This window comes from Tetrao urogallus, assembly GCF_951394365.1.
Source record: "Tetrao urogallus genome assembly, chromosome: 10".
NCBI classification, from domain to species: domain Eukaryota; kingdom Metazoa; phylum Chordata; class Aves; order Galliformes; family Phasianidae; genus Tetrao; species Tetrao urogallus.
Genome location: NC_136823.1, coordinates 13,989,625 through 14,012,709, shown reverse-complemented (window position 1 = coordinate 14,012,709; position 23,085 = coordinate 13,989,625). Strand labels below are relative to the sequence as shown.

Genomic DNA, 23,085 nt, shown 5'->3' with positions numbered 1-23,085 from the left:
CTGGCCACGGGAAGGGCTGGTGGGAGAAAGGAGAGCTCGTGCCTGCAGAGGCAGAGTGGCAGGAGGGCTGGCTTAGCTCAAGCACCAAAAAGGAAGAGAAGCGGTGAGGCCAAGGGAGTTGGACTCCAGCCCCTTAATTTAAGTGATGCTAAGAAATGCACAAGCATGAAGGAGTGCTCATCATGCTGTGCTGAGTCAGCACATGCCACACAGTCTTCTGTTAGCCATGGAGACACAAAATAAGTACTTTTCCATGCACAAAAAAAAGTTGTGCAGCCAAATGTTACATGTCATCAGTGGGACATATTCATGGTTTCCAGGGCAGCATCCATTTGGACCGATAGCTTTTCTGCTAGAAAATCACCTTTATCCTAAAGGCTAACAAGGGGATTTTAAAATTCCACTTGTCTTATAGCTCCATCAGCCACAGTGCTGTGCACACAGCTTTGTGCCAAACCTGGTGTATTGTCCCTATAGTCTGGCACCATAGCGTGTGCTCCCACCACATGCCCTTCCCTTAACGTGAGCCTGCTGGGGTGATGCAAGTGAATGAAGAAGGAATAAAACATGGAGAGGTGTTGCTGGGTGTTCTCACTGCCTCTCTTGTTTTTCAAAGAACTTCAGAAGTATACAGAGCAGGTCTCATCTTTCTTTTTCCTGCTCTGTTGAAGGCACCAAAAACAACCTGGAATAAGATCTGAAATGGTTTTCAAATCTTTCATATTCAAAGGTGTATATTCTGGGTGCTCCAGGATCTGGAATGATATCTTACATGCCAAAAGAATATTATGCTGAATGTGGCAGTCCCATTCAGCAGAGCCCCCCATACCAAGATGCAGAAGAAAAGGCTGCAGCTCCTGACTCAGTCTCTACCCTACTCTGGCACCCATGTTGAAGGGCACTTTGCAGTGCTGTAGGAAACTCTGAGCCCATGAAAAGGAAGCAGACTGTTCGGGTATGGGTTTAAGGAATCTGTTTGCTCACCAGAACAGACCCATGCCACCAGGGCCACCCCTGGGAATTCGGGGCTGGATGGCCCTGGAGGAGCTGCTGGCTGCAGCATGGCATGTAAAGTAAGGCATAGCTGCAGTATTACAGGGGAAAGGAAGTTTATCTTGAGATATTAGTGCCAGGAGCCCTGCTTGTGGGGATGCTTTTCTGCATGGGTGAATGCTGTCTGTGGACATGAGTCAGATCATGTCTGCATGTTGGTCCTTCCAAGGGATCCACCTGTGCTGGGAGCTGTGCTGCACATGTGAGTGTGTTCAAGCCCCAGGGCTCCCTAGGGTGCTGTTAAGGAGATGTCCAGCTTGAAAGCAGGTGTTTGTAAGGGGAGCAGTGCTAGAATGGTCCATACCATCCATTAGCTGATAAAATAGATTATTCTGAGATGAGCCAAACTGAGGCTAGAACAAGGAGGTTCCTATGTGTGCATTGCTCCTTCCCGTCTCTGTGGTATATTGTTGATTATTCATAGAAATACCACACAATGCTGAAGAATGTTGTATTATTTCTTCACAACACTGAAGATCAATGTTCTGTGAGGCTGATTTATTTCCGAGGGGCAGCTCTTTGTTTACTCAGCCTCTGTTGAAAGCAACACCGGTTTACAAACACCCAAAAATTGTCAGAGTGGTTTGGGGCTGTTTTGGAATGTGGTGCTCCAGCTCTCAATGCTGAAGAGATTGCATAATGTAAAGGCTTTGTCAGATGGCAGCTGTCCTACTGCAGTATAAATACTTTCAAAGCAAAAATGATGAATCCTGTTAACTTCCCCCATGCATATTTCTGGCTCCCCGATGTTTGGAGTGTGCTGCTGCTAGCACATTTCCCCACGAGCTGTGTCCTGAGATGGTCAGGATGTCCCTTTGTGCACAGAAATTCTGCTACTTGAGTTGCAAGTAGAAGAACTGTTCTTTATGAGAGAAAAGATGCTGCTGAGCCTGATGGGTGGTTAATGTGCCTGCAATTAAGGATGCTGATAAGTTGATATCAGTTGTACTAACTTGTTAGTTAGCAGGATGTGAGGATTTCCTGTTTGTTCAGCTAAGTAACATCAAATCTATGGGGACCAGTAGGGTGTTACAGAGGGGTGGACCCACATTATGGGAAGAGAATCATTTGCATTGGAGAAAGCCATTAAGATAATCCAGTCCAGCCATCAATCCATCCCCACCATGCCCACTAATCCACATTCCAAAGTGTGAAGCTAAATTCTCTCTGGCAAGGAAGATGTTCTTTTGTCTTCTCCCACTACAGCTGTATTCATTGGAGAGCAAATACTCCCTTTGTTCATCCCTTCTGAGCATCACCTTCCACAGCTTCTTTCTTTGTTCCCACAGACCTAAAAACGGTGGGAAATACTGTGTGGGACGTCGAATGAAATTTAAATCCTGCAACACTGAACCGTGCTCGAAGCTGAAGAAGGATTTCCGGGATGAGCAGTGCGCCGACTTCGATGGGAAGCACTTCAACATCAATGGGCTGCCCACAAACGTGCGCTGGGTGCCCAAGTACAGTGGAAGTAAGTGCCAGGGGCACAGTGCCTTCTTCTGGGCGCCTGCTGGGCGGTGGCATTTAGGTAACGTGCTCCTGATCTTTCTCCCTCCCCAGTCCTGATGAAGGATCGCTGCAAGCTGTTCTGCCGCGTGGCGGGGAACACTGCTTACTACCAGCTGCGGGACCGTGTCATTGATGGGACTCCCTGTGGCCCTGATACCAATGACATCTGCGTGCAAGGCCTATGCAGGGTAATGATTTTCCCTTCTCTTTTACAAGAATGGTTTCCATTTTGTGTGTTTCTCTATGGAACAACCAACTCAAGAAGTCTGCTTCAGCTCAAGCACTGCCTGGCGAAGGTAGCAGTCATAGAAAGAGTGGAGAAGACCACTAAGATCATCCGGTCCAACCATCGGCCCATCCCCACCATGCCCACTGACCATGTCTTTCAGTGTTACATCTACCCTTTTCTTGAAAACCTCCAGGGACAGTTGTGTTCCCGAATCTTGCTTTTTGTTTGCAACTGGTGTGGGATGGCCATCCTGCAAGTCAGCACAAAAATGCGGGGAAGGGAAGTGATTTGTCTCACGGCAGCCTCTTCCACACAAAGCTTTTGTGGGGCTTAATTTGGAGATTTGTAAGTGCTGTTCTAGTCTGCATTTGCTCCATCTTGTTTTTCAATTTTTCTCTTAAAGCAAGCTGGATGCGATCACGTGCTGAATTCAAAAGCAAGAAGAGATAAATGTGGTGTTTGTGGTGGGGATAATTCTTCATGCAAAACTGTTGCGGGCACATTTAACACGGTGCATTATGGTAAGAGTCCGTTGCTAAAAACTTTATTGTGAAAAATGCAGGTCTATAAAGGATCTATAAAAGCCTTTACCACACTTAATCTACAAAAACACTGATATAAAATGTGAAATCCTTCTAGCTATAGCATATATCAGGTTATAACTATTTATGCTATCCCTAAATGAAGAGTATTGGATTGTGTAATGTGAGGTAATTTTGCTCATCTCCCTTCCCCCCATAAAAAGCAAATGAAATATCTGTGTAATAGCCTTGACTTTGCGTTAAATCTGTTCCAGGCTATAACGTTGTGGTCCGCATTCCAGCTGGTGCAACAAATATTGATGTGCGTCAGCACAGTTACTCAGGGAAACCAGAGGATGACAACTACCTGGGTGAGTTGCGGTGTACATTTCAGTCCTAGATGCTGTTTTCTTGTTGTGTGAATAAGTCTGGTTGCCTGCTGTTAAGGGAGGTGAAAATTACACCAAAGGGGAGATGTTTTCTTATTGAGAATATATCCTGTATATCTGCCAGGCGTGGTCACCTTTGTTTTGCTCCTTCTCTTTGTTCGTGCCATCCTTGAAGCAAAGTTTGGGAGGCTCACATGATGGGAAGCGTGCCCTCACAGGGTCATGTCTGGGTATTATTTCAATGTGAGACCATACTGAGGTCTGCACTCAGTGTAAATGCATGTGTTAGGAAGGAGCTGGGCTTGGAGGTTCATAGCCCAGTGGGAGGTGAGGAAACTTGCTTCTTTGTGTCACTTGGGATACAAACAAGAGGAGGCCACCCTTTACCAAAGGGAAGCGATGCTGGTAGTTTTGGTTGTCGCTCTGAAAAGCTGAAAGTCCATGTTTCCAGACCCTTCATGGAGGCAAAAACCCAAGCAGGTCTTCCTGGCCCTGCACAGCCCTTGTTTTCACAGCAGGGAAGCAAAGTGGTGCAGCGTGGATGCACATCACTACCAACAGAATCCTGCAGAGATGCGATACCTTTTGTCCTGGGAGAAAGAGAGAGGGTTCCTTATTTCTCTTTTGTAGAAAAACAGTCATAGAATCATTGAAAAGTTTGGGTTGGAAGGGACCTTTAAGATCACCCAGTTCCAGCCCTACTGGGACACCTCCCACTAGATTAGGCTGCTCAAAGCCTCATCCAGCCTGGCCTCGCATGCTCCCCATGTGCTGCTTATTCGAAGTGGTTCAGTCCAGAATGAGCCCTAAAGAGCTTCTCAACTCTTCTTGGAGGGCTCTTTAATCTTCTTGGGAAGCAATGAAGTCAGATCTTCTTTAATGTTGCTTTAATATTGCTGGGAAACCATCTCTTCACATTAGGCCTGAAGAGAAGCAAATGAGAAGTGTGCGTTTGTCCACTTATTTTGCAGCTCACTGAGTGTGAAATCTTGGGCCCTCGGTACCGTGAACCTTACAGTTCCTTAACAATTTAGGAGGAATTTGATGTTGTCATCAAGTCCAAGGCACGCACCTACTGTTGTAGGAAGACACACTAAACAGGGAGGAATCCTTTAATAAGTTTTACTACTGCGAAATGATATTAAAGCCCCCACAGTATGGAATTTGGTTGAGCACAGAGTCTGCTTTTTGAGCTTTTGCCCATCTATAACTGTCTGCCCGTGTTTTGCTTCTTTCTCTCTCCTCGTTTGGTGTAAAAACCTTCCCTTTGGTGCTTTGGTGTTAAGTTTGGATTTTTTCCGTGCAGAGGCTTTGTAGTAATGTAGCTGTGATGGGTGAAATGGTGGGGAAACTAACTTAGGAAATTAGCTACATAATCGCATTAGTGTGAAGTTGTGCAGCAGACTGCTGTTTTCAGGAAACTGTTCCTTTTATAAAGCATTTAGGCTTTAAGCCTTGAGTGCTTTCACATACCTTAAAATTTGGAATAATAAAAAAGTAAACGGGGAGGAAGGTGAAGGAGGTGCTGACCAAACTCCCTGCAATTATCCACCAAAAAACAAAGTTTGGGCAATTAGGGCAGAGAAATTTATCTTAAGAACACACCTGGGAACAACGTGCAAATTATCCTATCTGCACAACTAACACAAATACTTGGGCAGAATGGCTTTGTATCACACTGCCTGCAGCAGCCTGCCCTTAGGTTATGGGGAAGCTGTTTAGGAACAACTTCAGGCATTCAGCCTTCACTTTAATGAGGTCTGTAAAATCTCTGCTGCTCTCTTTCCACCCTTTCTGCCTGAGAGTGCCAGTGGACTTTTCCTCCCAACCTAGTGAAGGGGAGAACTGAGAGCGCATGACCCACGTAATTATGTACACCTGAGTTAATTCTGCATCTTTAGTTCTTGTTTTTTGCACCTATGCAGCCTTATCTAACAGTCAAGGAGACTTTATATTAAATGGAGACTTTGTCGTCAGTATGTTTAAAAGGGAAATCAAAGTTGGGAATGCTGTGATCGAATACAGCGGATCGGATAATACTATTGAAAGGATTAATTCTACAGATCGGATTGAGCAAGAAATAACACTTCAGGTGAAGTATATGTTGTGTGTGTGGAAAAGCCTGCCAAGCGTTACTGGGCTGAAAACAACAGCAGTAAAGTCTGTTAGTTTACTCTGCTTTATCATTCTTTTCTCCCAGGTTTTATCAGTGGGCAATTTGTACAATCCTGACGTTCGTTACACTTTTAATATCCCCATTGAAGACAAACCTCAGCAGTTTTATTGGAATGCCTATGGCCCCTGGCAGCCCTGCAGTAAGCTCTGCCAAGGTAGGTGCTCAGGAAACCATTACAGGGTTCACCTGGGATCTCAGCAATGTTTGCAAATCCTTTTCCATGTGCTTTCTTGGAGACTTTTACATTATGAGCTCGTTTCCCTGCCTGCAGCAGTAGATAGATAACCTGTGATGCCCTGCTTTTAAGGAGTAGCACTGCAGTGGTGCTTTTCAGCTGCAAAGCAGGGAACCTTTGTAGCTCATCTTTTAAATACTACTACTAAGGGAAGAGGAGAAACAACGAATTTGATGGCTGTCCTGACGTGTCAAACTCTCTTTTTACTTGCTGTGTAGGAGAACGAAAAAGGAAGCCTGTGTGTACGAGGGAGTCAGACCAACTCACGGTGTCAGACCAAAGGTGTGATCGGATTCCCCAGCCCGACCCAGTAACAGAGCCTTGTGGCACAGAGTGTGAGCTAAGGTGCGCTCTGATCACTCGTGTATCTGCGTAGCATTTATTGTTTACTCCTCTTTCACCCCTGGCCCTCATCCTTTTCTCAGCAGCCTGTATTTGGTTTTAAAAGAAAACAAAACAAACAAAAAGAAGGATTAACCGTTGTCTGTCTGTCACCCAAGAGTTGTTGATGTCAACCAGCTGTGTTTTGGGAGGCAAATTTCTGCTTTTGCAGGTTTGCTATGTTGGATTCAATTAGTGCTAACTATAACAACAAGTGCTTGACGTTTCAATCTGCCTGGATAGAAATGTGGGCTGTTTGTAGGGTAGTGTTGAGCAAAGAGGGGAAAAAAAAACACGTGCTCAAAACAAAGAGTCACTAAGGCTTGGATTTATCATTTGCTTAAAGTGAGAAATGGACTGAAGTGTAGAGTGAGTTTGGGGCTGTCCCCAGACTACTACTGGAGAGCTGGAATTGATGGAGCGTGCCCTAAGTGATCGCAACCCATTTTCCTTTAAGCAGCAATCTGTTGTTATTTCAGGAGCTTAAAATATGGTGGCAGTAATCGGCTGCTGGCGAAGCAGTTTGGATTGCTAAGTTTTTGGAAGGGTTTCTCTTGGTTTGTTAAATCTAGGGTGTAAACAGCCACTGCAGGGCTGCTGTGGGACGGGTTGTCGAGGTAACAGCTGTTGCCATTGTGACAAGTTAGAAACCTGAGAAGGGGAAATGCCCAAGTTTTGAAAAGCAGTCAGGGACACAGGGGCTTCTGTAATTCAGGAACTATTGACTCCAAATCCCCCTTAATCTTATTCTTCTCCTAGCCTTGCTGCAGTTTGCTCTCTGAGCGTAGGAGCGGTGCTGTGTGCTTGCTGCTCAGGTGGCTCTCCTGCACTGGACCATGGGGCAGAAAGCCCCCAAAGCTCCACTCTGTGCTTGGCTGTGCAGACTGAGCAGTCCCCTAGGGCGACATCACCTTTCCTTCCCATCAGGAGAAGCTGGAGGCTGCTCCTTTCTTCCCAAAAGCAAAGCCAGAGCTGACTACCCAGTACTTACAAATTGCTTGGAAACCATCGGGAAGGATCAAAACTTCCCATTCAAGGTTAAAATTCCCATTTTAATGTCAGACACCCCCAAGCACGTTATCCACCATGTTCCAGAGCTCTGCAGCTCCTCTGACGTTCTCATTGGTTATATCACCAACGTTTGCTCTCAGGTGGCACGTGGCGAGGAGGAGCGAGTGCACAGCCCAGTGCGGGCTGGGATACCGCATGCTGGAGATCTACTGCTCCAAGTACAACAGGTTGGAGGGGAAGACAGAGAAGGTCGATGACCGCTTCTGCAGCAGCCAAGCCAAGCCGAGCACAAGGGAAAAGTGCACGGGAGACTGTAATGTGGGAGGCTGGAGGTACTCTGCCTGGACAGAGGTGAGGGGTGCTGCTGTCGCGTCCTCTCTGGGGGCTCTTTGGTTTGCAAACAGCGTGTGAAAGTTAAATGCAGCAACTCAGTTTTCCCTGCTCTTTCTGGAGGACACCGCGATGCGAATAAGCCCAATGCTTCCTATTTTCCACTGTGGTGAATTTATGCTTTGAAGCATCCTGATGTCTGTCTGTTGTGCTCGGCGCTGCAGGCTGTCCTCTCCCATCAAAGCCAACGTGCTGCTGGGAGGCGAGAGGACACGGTGCCATCAGCGGAGGACTTCTGGAGTTTGTTTCCTTTATGCTTTTCAGCAGATTGGCCAAGAATATCCCTGGGTGCAGATGTGGCACTGAGAGAATGATGAGCCTGGGGCTTTCCGGGGAGGGCACAGCAGGAGGGTGGGCTGTTTGGGGGGATTAATCTCTTATAAAATGAGAACAAGCGTCAGCCATTTGGGGGGACTGAAAGGCAACAGTTGTAAAAGTAATAATGGGGTTATAACCTGAGAGGGAATTGTGAAACCCATTGCTGCGAGATTTTTATTAAGGTTAGCGAGATTGGATTTTTAAAGGAATATATAAAGTAATAGCCTGTTACTTAGAGTACAAATTGTTCTGCTGGAGGTTTCCTGCAGTCTCTTCACCTGTAAGGAGGAAGGAGATATATGGGCTCACAGAACACGCGTGCTTAGTGTCTGCTCTTTGCAGTGCTCCAAGAGCTGCGGTGGGGGCACGCGGCGACGGCGGGCCATGTGTGTGAGCACCTATAATGACGTGCTGGATGACAGCAAGTGCAGCCAGCAGGAGAAGCTGACAGTGCAGCGCTGCAGTGAGTTCCTGTGCCCCCAGTGGAAAACTGGAGACTGGTCTGAGGTAAGGGCTGGCAGGGATATCCCTTCTCCTGCTGCTGTTCCTATTGCGCTGTGTTCTTTCTGATCCCCCCCGTCAGTTCTCCCCAGTTTTTTCCATGCTCAGCCCTCACCTTGTTGTTTATTACCATTACCTCTTCCACTCAAACTGGTGCCCTTCTTAATGCAACAGAACCTCATCTTAGCAGGCTGATCCCAACGGCAACTGGGATGGAGGAAATAGTCTCCAAAATCTGCTTGTCACTTTTGCGTCCAAACAGCTTGTTTTTGTGAATCACATTGTTTTAGAAAATAATGGAAGAAAATAAATGGAAACAAGGGCTGTTAACTGACTGTTGTTCTCTGCAGAATGTGTCTGCCATCCATGGCAGCAGATAGGATGCTGGATGGGGTGATTGCAGCCCTTTATCATGTGTGCTTGGAGTGTGAGCCTCTGGCACCTCAGTGCATTCTCCCAGAGAGCAGTGCTGCAGTTTTCCCTGCATCTCACAGTTGTCAGGGGCTGCTGGAGGATACAGCCAATTCTAGAACCAGGCCATATCTGCCTTGGGATGGTAGTAAGCTTGGCTCTCCCTTTTCTCTTTCTGGCCATGCTACTTGGCACTCACGTTTGCTGCACTTTTCCCTATGGCTGTTGGCATACTGGAAGAACTATTGTTTGGAATAATAATAATAATAATGAAAATAGCCACGAGGCCACATTATACCAGGTGTGTTGGCCTAGTTGCCTCACTAGCAGCATTTAAGCCAAGATCTTGGGTCTGTTATCAAGATTTGGGGCAGGAGCTGCAAAGAGCTTGTGCCTTGATCAGAGAGGTGTTGGAAGCCCCATCCCTGGATACATTCTAGGTTAGGCTGGACCAGGTGTGCTGATCAACCTGATCAGACTGTAGCTATCCTGGTTCATTGCAGCAGAGTTGAACTAGATAACCTTTAAGGATCCCTTCCAACTCAGTGATTCTGTGCTTTCCCCCTGGCAGTGCCTGGTCACTTGTGGGAAGGGGCACAAGCATCGCCAGACCTGGTGCCAATTTGGGGAAGATCGGCTGAACGACAGGTTTTGTGACCCCGAAACGAAGCCGGAGTCGATGCAGATGTGCCAGCAGCAGGAGTGTGCAGCGTGGCAAGTGGGGCCCTGGGGCCAGGTATGGAAGCCAGTTTCATCCCAGCAATGTGTTTGTGAATTGGTTGGCTTGGGTGCAGCCTATGGGCAGCAGGAACAGCACCTGCCCTTTGTGCTAAATTTAATGTGGCATACTAAATCGGCTGTGATTGTCAAAAAACGATTGCCAAGGTTACGTTCCTAACTCCATATTTAGGCACACAAATATGTGGCCTAATTTTCACTGAGGAAAAAAAAAAAAAAAGCTGCTGCCACTCAGTAGCAATTGTTGCTTTCAATGTTTTCCATCTCAGGGTGGGAGGGGGGGATGGTGGTGGTGTTTTTCACTGTTAAAATGAGAGTTGCTCATTTCTCCCGCAGAGTTCTGGCATCTTATTTTCCACAAAGCTGTTAGTTCTTAAAAATAAAAATCAGCAGTAGGGCCAGGCGAGTCGTCCTAGCCAGAGTAATTGCCCATGGGCAAAAAATATCCCTTAGTGCTTCTGCTACTGCAGTGCTGAGCAACTGGTTTTAAAGGAGAATGTGGTGTAGCTTCTCCCAGGCTGTGATTTACTGTGTGTAAATCATTGAAATGCTCACACCTTCATTCCTGAGGACAGTAAGTGAAGCGTGCGAGGCTCTGATGGGCTCTGTGAATTAAAACTTTGACCTAATTTAAAGCTGGAAATGTGTGAAGTGGAAAGAAAGCAGAAGGGAAGCTGGGTTTTATAATGTTGCTCGTGCTTCGTGCCTGGACGTAGGCTGGGCTGATTAATTCTCTCTAACTGAAGCGAACACTCAGACCCAGCACTTCTTTCTTCCATCTGCCCTCTCTCAGTGCACGGTGACCTGTGGCCAAGGCTACCAGATGAGAGCAGTGAAGTGTGTCGTGGGCACCTACATGTCAGTGGTGCACGATAATGAATGCAATGCCGCAACCAAGCCAACAGACACCCAGGTGAATCCTGCTGTTCCCCTCTCCACCTTAGGTTCTCATTCTCCCCTGTTACTGGTAACAGTGTGGGACCTTTCCTCTTAGCTTACTGTCCTTGCTGCTAAGGGATCAATGCTTTCCTCAGCTCTTTTGGGGACCAACAGGCCAGGTACTCACTCAGGGGTGTAAATCATTGCCCTGTCCTAGCCTGAAAGAATGACAGTGGTTGACCCTGTGTCTAGTATTGCTGAGTTGTAGCTTAGCTGCTCAGTGGCCCATATGGGACGTCACTCTGGCAGTGAGGGAAGGGTGTGGGTGAGTATCCCTGCTGGGCTGGGGCAGCTCTTGTTGTATGGCTGTTATTTCTGTCACACTCTGTTTCAGTGCAGAAACATTGGCTATGAGAACCCCAGTTTTAATGTTCCCAATAAGTCTAAGTCCATTGGAGTTCTGCCCATAGGAGGGAACTGATACCAAATCTTGCTGATGCAGCAAGAGCATGCAAGAAGAAAGCCTGCCAGCACACAAACATGCAGGTCACATTCTTGAGAGATTGCGTACTGTTAATGTTTGCATTGAAGAGGGGGTGGTTTAATTGAAACATCTGCAAATCTTTCATCACTTGCTTTATTTCCCTCTTTTCCCTCATGGATCTCACATGCAGGACTGCGAAATTGCAGCATGTCCTCCCCATCCAAATAGTCCTGAAGCCAAGAGATCTGTATCAGGCGTTCACAGGACGCAGTGGAGATTTGGATCCTGGACACCGGTAAGCACATGTCGTAATGCTTTCAGGATTATTTTACAGTAGATGGTGTGATGTTTATGAGTGCATTTGCTCAGCTTTTTGTTCTAGTATATAATAGGAAAGTTTTCTAGCTCAGTGCTTGTTGCTCTTCCCTAGTGCTCTGCGACATGTGGGAAGGGGACACGGATGCGATACGTCAGCTGTCGGGATGAGCAGGGCTCAGTGGCCGATGAGTCTGCTTGTTTCCACCTTCCAAAGCCCTCGGCCACAGAAGTGTGCACCGTGACACCCTGCGGGCAGTGGAAGGCCTTGGAGTGGAGCTCTGTAAGCATCACAGTGCATCTTGCAGGAAAGCCTTGTAGGCGTCGCTGCTGGAGACTTACTGCATTAATCTGGTGCCTTTATAAGTGGGAAGATGATGGTTTTGAGCAGTGTTTTATTAGCAGTAGTTGTTGGTCTGGTGAATGAAGCTGGAAATGTGACCGTGTCTCCTTTTCCCACTGTTACGCAGTGCTCGGTGACTTGTGGTCAAGGTAAGGCAACGCGACAAGTGATCTGCATCGATTACAGTGACCAGCTGGTGGACAGGAGCGAGTGCGACCCAGATGACCTCCCTGCCACCGAGCAGGACTGCTCCATGTCTCCTTGTCATCCAAACAGCCACGATTATGGCAGGCCCATCCACCCCTTCCTCTATCCGGACCATCGCCTCAAGCTGCACCCTGGAGGCAGCCCCAACCGAAACCGTGCACATATACCAGGAGGCAATCAGTGGAGAATTGGTCCCTGGGGTGCTGTGAGTGCACTGATTTTTCTTATTTCTGTTTGGTTTTTTCTAGGTTAATTCAAACATTTTTCTTTTTTAAATATTACTACACAGGAAAGAGAGAGACCCTTGCTCCTGCTTTCTGCTCCCTCCTCACTTCCCCAGGTGCTGCAGTAGGCTGTGGGCATTGCCTCTCATCCCTTTGCACCGTGCATCTGCCTGCAGATAGCACTGTTTTCCACATGCCAAAGGCCAGCCTCTGCTTCTTGGCTGCCTCCTGGGGCATTTACAGCTTTGCAGAACTGCTGCCAGAGCAGAACCTTGATGCCAGCTCCTCACCCCCCCCAGCCGGTTTGAAACACTTTATCGTGCAAGTCCCTAAAGGGAATTAAGCACAAATGTGGTGTTAAACACTGTGCTAAAGGTAGCAGGGATTACTCACCTGCTCAAAACTAGGCTCATGTTTATTTTCTTTGCCTAGTCAGCACCTAAGTCATTGCACTGCTATTAGCAAGAGCAGAGGTTTGAAGTTAATAAAGCCTGTTAGCTGTATTAAATTTCTCACCGTGCATTCCCACGGTGCAGCACTCTGGGAAAGAGCTGGGAATGCACAATTACTCCTAGGCTCAAAGAGGCTGTGGGCAATTGTGTCTTGCAGTGCTCCAGCACGTGTGCAGGGGGGTTCCAGCGACGCGTCGTGGTGTGCCAGGATGAAAATGGATACACTGCAAATAACTGCGATGAGAAAAGCAAACCTATGGAGCAGAGATCATGCGAGTCCGGCCCCTGTCCTCAGTGGGCTTATGGCAACTGGGGAGAGGTGAGCACACCATCTGTCTGTTCCATCAGAATGGTTCCGAAGGATGTTTCTCAATGAGGTGATAGGTTCTTTATACATAAAATTGTAAGTATAAGGGGGGAAGGGTGGTGTTAGTGGGTGGCTGAAAAATGGGAGAAGAAGGGGGAAGTAACGGTTAGAAATGAGAATTATCAGTGTGTGAATGGCAGCCTCTGATAAATGGGTGAACCCCAGCAACTGCTTGGCATTGTTTTTTATTCCATTTGTCGATTTGTTTCCAGACAAAAGCAAAATCTAAAGAAATAGAGATTTTTTTTTTTTTTTTTTTTTTTTTTAAAGATATGTCTAGTTTAACTGAAAGCTTTCTTTGTAATTAAACCACTACTGACTCCCTTCTGCAAATTCATCCGAGAGAAGCAATAAGCAATTAGAGACGTAACCTCTGGCACCCCACTGGGCCCGGCAGTGTCATCACAGAGCAGCACAAATGGCTTTGGGAGAGAGAAGCATCATCATACATCACTGCAGGGATGTGATGAGAGGGAGGGGTGGGAGCAGGAGCAGCCTCAGAGTTAGAGTGCTGTAGGAGCCTGGTGCTGATTCCTGTCCCCTGTGCTGACTTGCAGTGCACAAAGCCATGCGGGGCCGGGACAAGAACGCGGCTTGTGGTGTGCCAGCGTCCCAATGGAGAAAGGTTCACGGATCTGAGCTGTGAAATCCTCGATAAGCCACCGGACAGGGAGCAGTGCAATGTGCAGGACTGTCCTAGAGATGCTGCCTGGAGCGCTGGTCCCTGGAGCTCGGTACGGCCGTAAGCTTTCTCTTTGTGAACCGTTGTGTGGATGTCCCGTAACAACAGATTTAATGTGCTTCAAACCAAGGTGCTAACGCTTCATGTCTTAAAACTGCACTTAAGAGGATTATTGATGATGTATTTGGAAAAACACCGATTTGGTAAGGGCTTGCATTAGAGGAACTCGAGTCCTTCAATTGAAAGGCACTTTCTGCTCAGTAGCCAACTTTGTCCGTTCTGTTACACTGTGCGAGTGTCATGCATTACAAGTCTTGGTTCTCACTGAGTTCTTTGCACGTGGATTTGAACCTGGCCTTTAAGCAGTACCTTTGCATTGAAGTTAAATTGGACTGATGTTTAATGGTAACACTGCACTGTGCACCTACTGGTTTACAAGTCGCATGTTCTGTGCCAAAAAGAAACTGATGGGAAAATCCGTACTAAATTTCATCAAATTCCAAGCTCAGCAAGTGTGTGTGGGTGCGTGTGCCACCCCGTGCACTTTGATATAGAAATCTGTGTGTGTTCACACCCATGCTGCAGCTCTACACCCATACAAAACATGAGTGTGATGTGCTGTGCAAAGGCAGCTGTAAGCTGTCTGCGTGCATCTCTTTGCTTCTGGAGTTGGCCAGGATCTGCTACAGAGATGCTTTTGCAGTGGCTTGTGAGGGCTGAGTGCCCAGAGCTGGGAGCTGGGATGTGTTCTGAGTGTTCTTTGCTCTTCTCTGCCCCTGTGCCAGTCAGGGTGCTTCTGGCACACTGGAAACCACGGACCTGCCCATTTTTGGAGTGGCCTTCAAAGAGATGTTGACCTTTAGTGTTGTTGTAACAGCTTTTCAAGATTTTCTTTTTTTTTAAAAAAAAAAAAAAAAAAAAGGAAAAGAAAAAAAAAAAAAGGAAAAGAGAATTTGACTCAAAAGCACTTTATAAGGAAAAAAAGAGGCCTGTTTGTGATGTATTGGACTTCCTTAATTGTCATGGTTTGGAAAGCTGTCTTGCTAGCACGTAACCTTGCTAGTTTCTGTGGATGCTCTTAATAACGCAGATGCCTTCAGTAACATTTCTCAATATTTGTATCATACCTCAGTGCATTATGCAATAGCCATAAAACTGCTGGACTAGTGTTTCTACGGTGCTTCACCAGTACAAGGGACAGTGACATGACACGTCCCCTTCGAGGTGCTAATGTATCCCTCGTACCCTGATAGCTGGTGCTACAATGAGGGCGGTGAGCTCAGCAGAACTAGCAGCCGTGCAGCAGCTTTCCTGCAGCACTCCCAGCTGAGGACTGCTGTTAGCCTTTATCTCAATCACCTGTGCTGGGACATTGGCGAGATCCACAGGTGTGGACAGAGTTGTGTTGTGTTTGGTGCCACTCAGCATTCAGCCTTTTCGCTGTTTGGCAGCAGTCTGGAGGGCTGCATCTGCTCGTTGGTGTTGAAAATGCAGAGTGCAGTCCTTTATGTTCCTTTTTTTTTTTTTTTTTTTTTTTAGTTTTGGTGTTGTTGGGTTTCTTACCCAGAGAGAAATTCCTTTAACTCTACTAATAGTTATCTCATACCTGCATGGGTCTTGAATGCCTCCATTCAAGGCCCTTGGCAGGCTGTTTAAAAGACTGCGCTGTCTCTATCTATGGGGTCAACAGGACGCCGTGTCCCTCCTGCAGAATGCTCCACATGTGTGTCTACCTCGTGCTACTACTGTAGGTAGTAACGTCCAAATCTTTTTGGTTAGCGTGGGATCACCCAATTTGCCTTAGCTCTGTCATCGGTTGCAAGCATCATTCTGTAGCTGTAATACTTCATCTCTTTGGATGGAGTGTCACTACCATATTTTTTTGGTCACTTTTGAAACAAGAGTATAGTATTAGCTGAAACTTTTCAGCAGTATGGATTTATGTATTTATGTAAAAGTGTATTTATTTTTCCAATATTGTTATTTAATTTTATATAAATATTGCATACATTTACAATGTTTAATGTTAATGTTGAACAGTGAAAATTAAAGACAAGTAGAATGTAATCATAAATGAATTTGTATAATGATTTCTTGAGTCTTTTGCTAAATTAAGATCGTATCACTTAGTTTTGGTAACCTTTACTAATTTTTCTGAAATGGTTTACTTGCTTGTTCTCCAACAGAAATTGTCATTCTTAATAATTAAACAAACACAGTTAAAAGTGTACGAACTGTGAAGTTTGGTTAAACTAATTTCTCGCAAGCATCTGATTGGCTGGGCTTCACACAGGTTGGAATGGAAGTCAGTTGAGTTTGAAGGGTCCAACTCTTGGTCCTTAAGGCAATATTCCGCTGCAATCTTATGCAGAAAAGAAGTGATTTTTATCTGGCTAGTTAAATCCAGGTTTTACAGAGATAGTTAAATGAACAAACAGGTTCTGTATGGAAATGATAATCTTAAAAGAGGAGACTGGTGGCATGCCGTGTTGTTCTAATGTATGTTCAAAGAGGGCTCAGAGGAGGTGATGCTTCTATTTCCTTGCTGATTTAAGAACATGTACTCAAACACTGCAGAACTGTAAGCCATGTGGTAGACTTGACTTCTTTTTTTTATTAAAATAGTATTTCAGAAAACATGCAGAGACTGTCACCAGGAGAGAGAGTCTTTTTTCTCCTCTGAACGCCTTGCAATGTGAACACAGATGTCTGTCCATGCACTCGAATAACGAGAAGAAATCTTGCCATGTTCTCCAGAATGAGGGCGATGCTTATGATGTGTTATCCATCACTTCAAACCCAAACCTCATGCCACTTCTCTCAGGGCAGATCTGCTCCTTGAAATAGCCGCTGTGAAATGTCAGTGGTGTAGAGTTAACCCTAACATGCACCATGCCCCGTTACCACTTGAGAGTAATGACAGATTCCCTTGTTGTGGCCTTGTCGGTCTTCCCAAGCCAGAAAGCAGACACAGATTAGGGAATACAGTTCTATCTGACAGCACCTTGCCCTGGTAGGGGCGAGTGGGTTGTTGGGACACCACTGCAGTGGGATGGTAACACATGGACGATGGGTAGGTGGCTTTTTTCCTAAAAAGTATTATCATTTCAAACGTAATCTGCTCTGGCAAGTGCTTATCGCTCTTTGGTATCAAGAATTTGAGCTTTTGTGTAGCTCATGGTGCCTAGAAAGCTGTGCTGTGTGCTTCCCAGCTCCTTATCAAACAGGCATAAAGGCCGGTTGGGTTTTTGTATTAATTTGTGTTTTTTTGAAGGCCTTTTGATCTAACAGTGAAGAATTGGAGTTGGACTCGATGATCTCTAGAGGTCCTTTCCAACTCCTACAATTCTATGATTCTGTAATTGGAAGCTTATCATAAAATAATTAGGATGTTAACTGGATGGCATCCAAACGCCTTTGCTGTTGATGTGAATTCTGTTTGGGTTTGCAGCACGGTGCCATTAGCTGAGAGCTGGTGGCACTAGTGGCTCTGTGGCTGTGCATAGAAACATGGGGAGTGGCAGCATCTCTCTTGGGACCATAGGAGCCCTGCCAGGAAGCTGGTACCTAGGAATTTTAATCCTAAAAATGGTTGTTGTTGCAAAGTTCAACCAGTTGTTTACAAAATGTCTTCCCCATGAAGCTTGCTGGAAATGGGCTGTTCTGCAGCAGTATTCCCCATGTCATTGTTCTGATAGCATTCTTAGAAGACAATGTGTCAACTCTTGCTAAGGCATAAGTGATAACCAGGGGCAGATTTAGCTGCAAGTGTGTTTAACTCTGCTGTTCTCCTCTTCTCTTCGGCAGAAACTGAATTTGCTGTGACAGCAGCATTACTGAGCTGCCGTATGATTCCTTACACATGTTTTTTCAGTAACAAAGCCATCCTTGAAAATGAAGTGAGAGGCATGTGGACACTCCAGTCACTTAGAGATTCATACTGCTTTTCCTGTCTTTCACTCAGATGATGCTGGTTGAGGCTCTGGGCTGCAGCAGCCAGTCTGTATGTCAGAGGTTGTCAGAAAATAAATAGCAAGTCAGCCTGGGTGGGGGAAGGACCAATGTTGAAGCAGTAGATGAAGGCTGGATATAAGGTCCCAGCACCCATAAACCAGGCAGAGGGATGCACTGTGTGACTTGCACTTCTTTGGAAAAACATGCAGAAAGAGATGCTTTGATAAAGCTGATACAGACTAAAATGAGAACGTTAGCCTATGGATATCCTCAGCCATCTGTCTGAAGCTGTCTCTGTCTTGGAGCTGTTTACTGTTCATTCAGACTGGCCCACCAAAGCTGCTGTCTCCCTTGGGTTCCTGTTTGTCTCCTCTTTAGGATCAGGCAGACCTACCGACTCCAGGGACTGCCATTCTGGTGTGCTGATAAAAGGCAAAAAGCTGTCTGCTTTGGTTCCCCAGTCAGGAAAAAAAAAAGCCTTTGACAGTGCAGACCTCTTTGCTTTTGTCTTAAAAAAAGCAAACCAGACCTTCCCCAGCCTTTCTCTGCTATGTGTGTCATGCAGCCAGAGCACACCAGCGGTCAGCTTCATCCACCTTAAAACCACTGGGATGGGCAGAGCCTCATCAGCCACCCTGCAGCCCTTGTGCGTGGGTCCCTCTTCTCACCAGTTGTCTTTTTTTTACTGCTCTCCCTAAATAAGGAAAACCCCAAAGATACACTCCTGCTATCTGTTTTGCTGTGCTGATGCAGGAATACAAGCACTAAAGTAAAGCTCGGACTTTGCTGGATCAGTTCTTTGCAAGGTTGTTTTCCTGCTGCTTAACTCTGCTGTTGCAGAGTCCATGCTTCTGTCCCTAACCTACTGTCAGAGATCTGCTTTTCTCCTCTCTGCCAGTGGCTTCCTTTGGGATACTCCATGGCAGCCACAGGCACAGGGGCCATGAGACCCCATAGAGGGGAAGGCTGAGTTTTGTGTGCCTCCCTGATGATTCCCTTTAATACTTCCCTTCTAATACATTTTCTCACCAAGAAGGTTATTTTCCAGGCCCCGCACTGCTGGCCTGAGCTTGCACAAAAGGCTGAAGGACCGCTGCTCTAATAGGAGTGGCTTTGATCTGCGTGTCACAGTTGGCCCCAAGTCTGCAGACCGTGCTCACAGACATGGGAGAAATAAGCAGTGCATACAGAAATGAGCTGTGAGGTTCAGCAGGTCCCTGTGCTGTGCCTTGAGGGGTCTGCATGGATTTTTTTCCCGTGTTCCAGGTTCCTGCTGTATAACCCCAAATGCAGTAATTGCTATTGCTGGAATCCATGGGATTGTAGCATCTAGAAACAAGAATGTGAAATGATGAGGGATACGAAGCACAGTGGTGTTTTATGTATGTCTGACTTTCATGGTGTCTCATTAGTACAGTCGTTAAGGAAAAACAGTGTAGTTAATCTTGCTCCAAAGGCACTTGATGTTCTGTTCATGTTTTAATTTTTCCTAGCTCACAGAGGTGAGCATGCATGAAAGTCTGTCTGATGCCCAGGGACTGTGTGCAGTCTGACACAGTGTTTGATCACTGGTGCATCAAGCAGAGATTTTCCTTCATAAAGCTGGAGAGCAAGAAGCAGCCCCTTGCTCCTGCATGTGCCCAGTGTGAACTCTCTATTTTGTGCTTCCATCCATCCAACATGAAGAAATTCTTTTCTTGAATGAGGCTTGTAAGTGACATTATCACACAACTAAAGAACCGAGGTGTCAGCCTCAGCTGCGTGCTGCTTCAATTGCTACCTTCTGAAAAGTGCCACAGCATGGAAAATAGACTCCAATCAGCCCTTTCCACATCCCACTATACCAGCTTCCTTGAGTAACTGGCACATTTCCTCCTCATTTGAGGGCAAAAAAGATCCCTCATCGCATCCCTCATTGGAGGGTCCTGCCATCACTATTTGGTGGTTTTTCATTTGCTGTTCAGGTTATGTAGCTTGGAGCAGGGATGTAGCTTTTCGGGCAGGATCTGTGTTCATGGCCCTGCTGATTGCTGCACCTGGTGAAGTCTTTGTAAGGGATGTAACAGCAATGTGGAAGAAGGGATAAGGTGCTGTTTAGGCTTGTTGTGGTGGTATGTGTTCCGGTGCACTTTGTGCTGAAGGGAATTCAGATGTACAGATGTCATAGGGCTGCATCAGAGTTTGTGGTGTAAGTTGCAGTATGTGCTGGTGTGCACTAAGGCGATGCTGAAGTGTCCCTGTGGGAGTGCCTATGGGGACTCTCCTGGCAGAGGAAGGTTTGCTGATACCCAGAAGCACAGCTCCTAATGCAGAGGGGATGTGAGTGTGTAGGACTGTTGTAGGACTGTCGTTTTTCTGTTTTATTTCATCCAGCACACGATTCAACTCAGATTGTTTGAAAGGATGAAGGAGGGCTTACTTAGGAGCACTTACTTTCCGTATAATCCTTAACGTGTGGAAATCTAAACCTACAGGGATTGATTTTAATTTCCTCTGAAAAGTTGCTCCTGGCACAATCTGATAAAGACATTTTTAGGTTAATTCTTCCCAGCCCCCTCCGCTGCCCTTCCCAAGCTATCTGAGCATACCTATCTGGGGGAATTCGTTGGGCGATCACCACATCTTGCATTCGTTACCTCAAATACCTCCCAAATCGCCGATGCGAGGGAAAGTGGTCTGACAGCATTTTCTGAAACTTCCTCCTTCTTGGTGGAGAACTTACCCAGAATCTTGCCACCGGTTGACTTTTCTGCCCCCTGTTTAGCAGTGCTCAAAGGTAATGAAAGCAGAGCTGCTCCATCATTTTTTGGCATTTTGGCAGCTCTGTACTGCTTGTTTCCTTTCACTGCTGTTGAGCATCACGTCCTGATCTTTCTAGAATCAGTTGATATGGAAATATTTTTCTTGTTTTCATTTAAAATCTTTTTGTTGCGTTTATTTAAGCTGGATGGTATATTTATTTGGAAAAATCAGCAGCATGCCAATCCATGGCTCTTGGCATATTCACAAAACTAATCATGCAATAAACATAATTCCCTTAAATTTGTGTTCAAGCACTTTGATCCTAATGCTGTTAGGAAGGTCCTTTCATTCTGATTTTCTTTGTGAAGCACCAGGTGTGACTGCAGTGGTTTTAGGAGATGATGATGATAACAAGAGGAAGGTTTACAGTGCCTATAGCATAAGGGCTGTGGCTTATTTTTTGAAATATTGCTTCTCTATTAATTTATGTACCACAATATTTCTGGTTTTTTTGGTTGGCTGGTTGGGGTTTTTGTTTGCTGCTGTCTGTTTTAAGAAACAACACCATCTGCTGTTTTCCCACCACCAGCATGGCTGTCCAACCAGGGATGCTGACGTTTGTTGCCATGCCTCTGCCACAGGCTGGAAACAGCTTTTCAGCAGTCACGTTTCCAAACGCTTTGGCAGGGACAGGTTGATCATGGGCATGCCCAAGTGCACGTGATCTTCAATTCTAGGGAGCTGGTCAGTGGAAAAGGCAATACAGTACCTTGGTTGCACCTTCAGGGCTGCATCTGGAGACAAGTCTACCAGTGCAAGTCTTTCTGTTGACTTCAAAGAGCCTGCGATGAAGCTGCTACTTCACAGAGAGACCCCCATCCGCCCTCTGGAACTTTGAAGTATTTTTTACTGAGTGGGGGGAAAGGAAAGGAAGGAAGAAAGGAAGGAAGGAAGGAAGAGAGAAAGAGAGAAAGGACTCTGCGGAGTGTTTTTTGTCTGTGCTTTTCAAACCTTTAAAGAAAGCAAGGTCAAAGCTTACCTCACTGCAGCATTGTTATTGATGGACGTTGTGAGCGGGTGGCAGCGTTTCCAGCGATGAAAGAACCCTGCTAATGAAATGCAAAGTTTCTTGGGGTCAGGGCTAAGGGATGCCTGCAGCAAGGAGATGTACCTCTGCCTTCGATCACGCGGCACTGAGATAAGTGTGCTATTGAGTTGTTCTGTGCATATGGCTCACATATGCTTAAATTTTACGTGCCAAGTAAAAGTTGGAATTACCTGAGAAGAATTAGAAGGCAGTTAAGAAGCAGGCTCTTTGCAAAGGAATTTTCAGTCTCTAATACTTGCTTACATCAGGTTATCCAACCTCTCTTTTCTGTCAGTGCAAATGAGATCATAACTCACATGTGCATGAAACCAAACGCGCAGCTGCCTCACTGTAATATATATTAAAGGCAGACATCAAAATGATTAATTCCAGCATCTCGGTAATTACATTTCAGTATTAACAGAATTAGTCTAATTATGCCTCCATCTCTAGGTGCGCCAAAAAGTGCATGTAGACCTGCCACATCTTGGCGTGGGATGCCAAGATAAATGTCACAGTCTGGCTCCTTACCAAATTCAAGTGATTTGTAGAAGGGGGATGGCAATTTTGGAAATGGTACCATATTTGCAAGACCTAGTGTCTGTCAACCAGCTTCATGGTAGACATGATAGAAGTTGATAAGTGGGTTTGGTAGGAGTTGATGTTTCCTTTTGCGCTGCCGATGTTCGCTGCCTGTAGAGAGATGTTGAAAGAATGAAAAAATGAACTTAGGATGAAATTTGAAGGCTTACAGAATTAAGATAACATTAACTCAATCTTTCTTCCCGTTGATACTGAAGAGGAAAAAGTGAAGTTTATGAATCTCAGTAACTTGTGGAAGTCTCATTTGGGAACAAGGGACTGCATATCCTCTGTTTTCCAATGTAAGATTGGGTGTTGGTCTTGGTGAAGAGCAGCTCCCAGCTTCCTGCTGTTAGGGGCACACTGATGTTTGGGAATGCTCCACGAACCTGTTGTTTGTGCAGGTGGAGAGCAGCAATCAGTGTTTCCAGCAGGAAAAGGGACCTCAACAGCTGTCCCCTCACCTTCAAAAGCGGAGTGGCTCTGGGTTTCCCTATGCCATCTATACCAGCACAGCACACGAGTCAGTGGCCAGATCTGTGTTGACCTCTTGAATGGCCCTGAAATCCCATTGAACTTGAGGGATGTTGGCTACCTTGGCTACCTCTTAGTGGCCTTACAACAGGAAAACAGCCTTTTTCAGAGCATTGCTTATGCAAGCTTTTAAGTAACAGCAGCTGATCTTATGAGTTATACCTCTTTCTTGCCATGTCTGCCTGAACTTTTTCGTTTCAGAGCAGGCTTTCTGCTCTCTTGTTTTTCCATATACCTCTAAACAAAATAGGGGCTGAATGATTTGGAAGCAGTGCTGTAATTTAAAATGATCACAGTTGTCAATGCAAGTGCCAATTTCTGCTCTAATGGATCTTCCAGAACCGCTACACATGTTATCTCTGTAGTGTGTT

The 23,085-nt window shown here is 45.9% G+C and overlaps 1 protein-coding gene across 1 annotated transcript in view; it reads left to right on the top strand.

Moving 5' to 3' along the window:
• ADAMTS9 (ADAM metallopeptidase with thrombospondin type 1 motif 9) overlaps positions 1–23,085 on the top strand; it is a gene marked incomplete at both ends in the record, with an annotated part of 62,353 nt that overhangs the window by 22,684 nt on the left and 16,584 nt on the right. Inside the window, 16 exon segments of the mRNA XM_079540335.1 lie at positions 2,343–2,524; positions 2,614–2,750; positions 3,195–3,312; positions 3,588–3,683; positions 5,627–5,793; positions 5,902–6,031; positions 6,331–6,457; positions 7,645–7,855; positions 8,555–8,719; positions 9,696–9,860; positions 10,656–10,775; positions 11,416–11,520; positions 11,656–11,823; positions 12,011–12,295; positions 12,924–13,085; positions 13,691–13,867. Coding sequence (XP_079396461.1) covers positions 2,343–2,524; positions 2,614–2,750; positions 3,195–3,312; positions 3,588–3,683; positions 5,627–5,793; positions 5,902–6,031; positions 6,331–6,457; positions 7,645–7,855; positions 8,555–8,719; positions 9,696–9,860; positions 10,656–10,775; positions 11,416–11,520; positions 11,656–11,823; positions 12,011–12,295; positions 12,924–13,085; positions 13,691–13,867 — 2,515 coding nt within the window.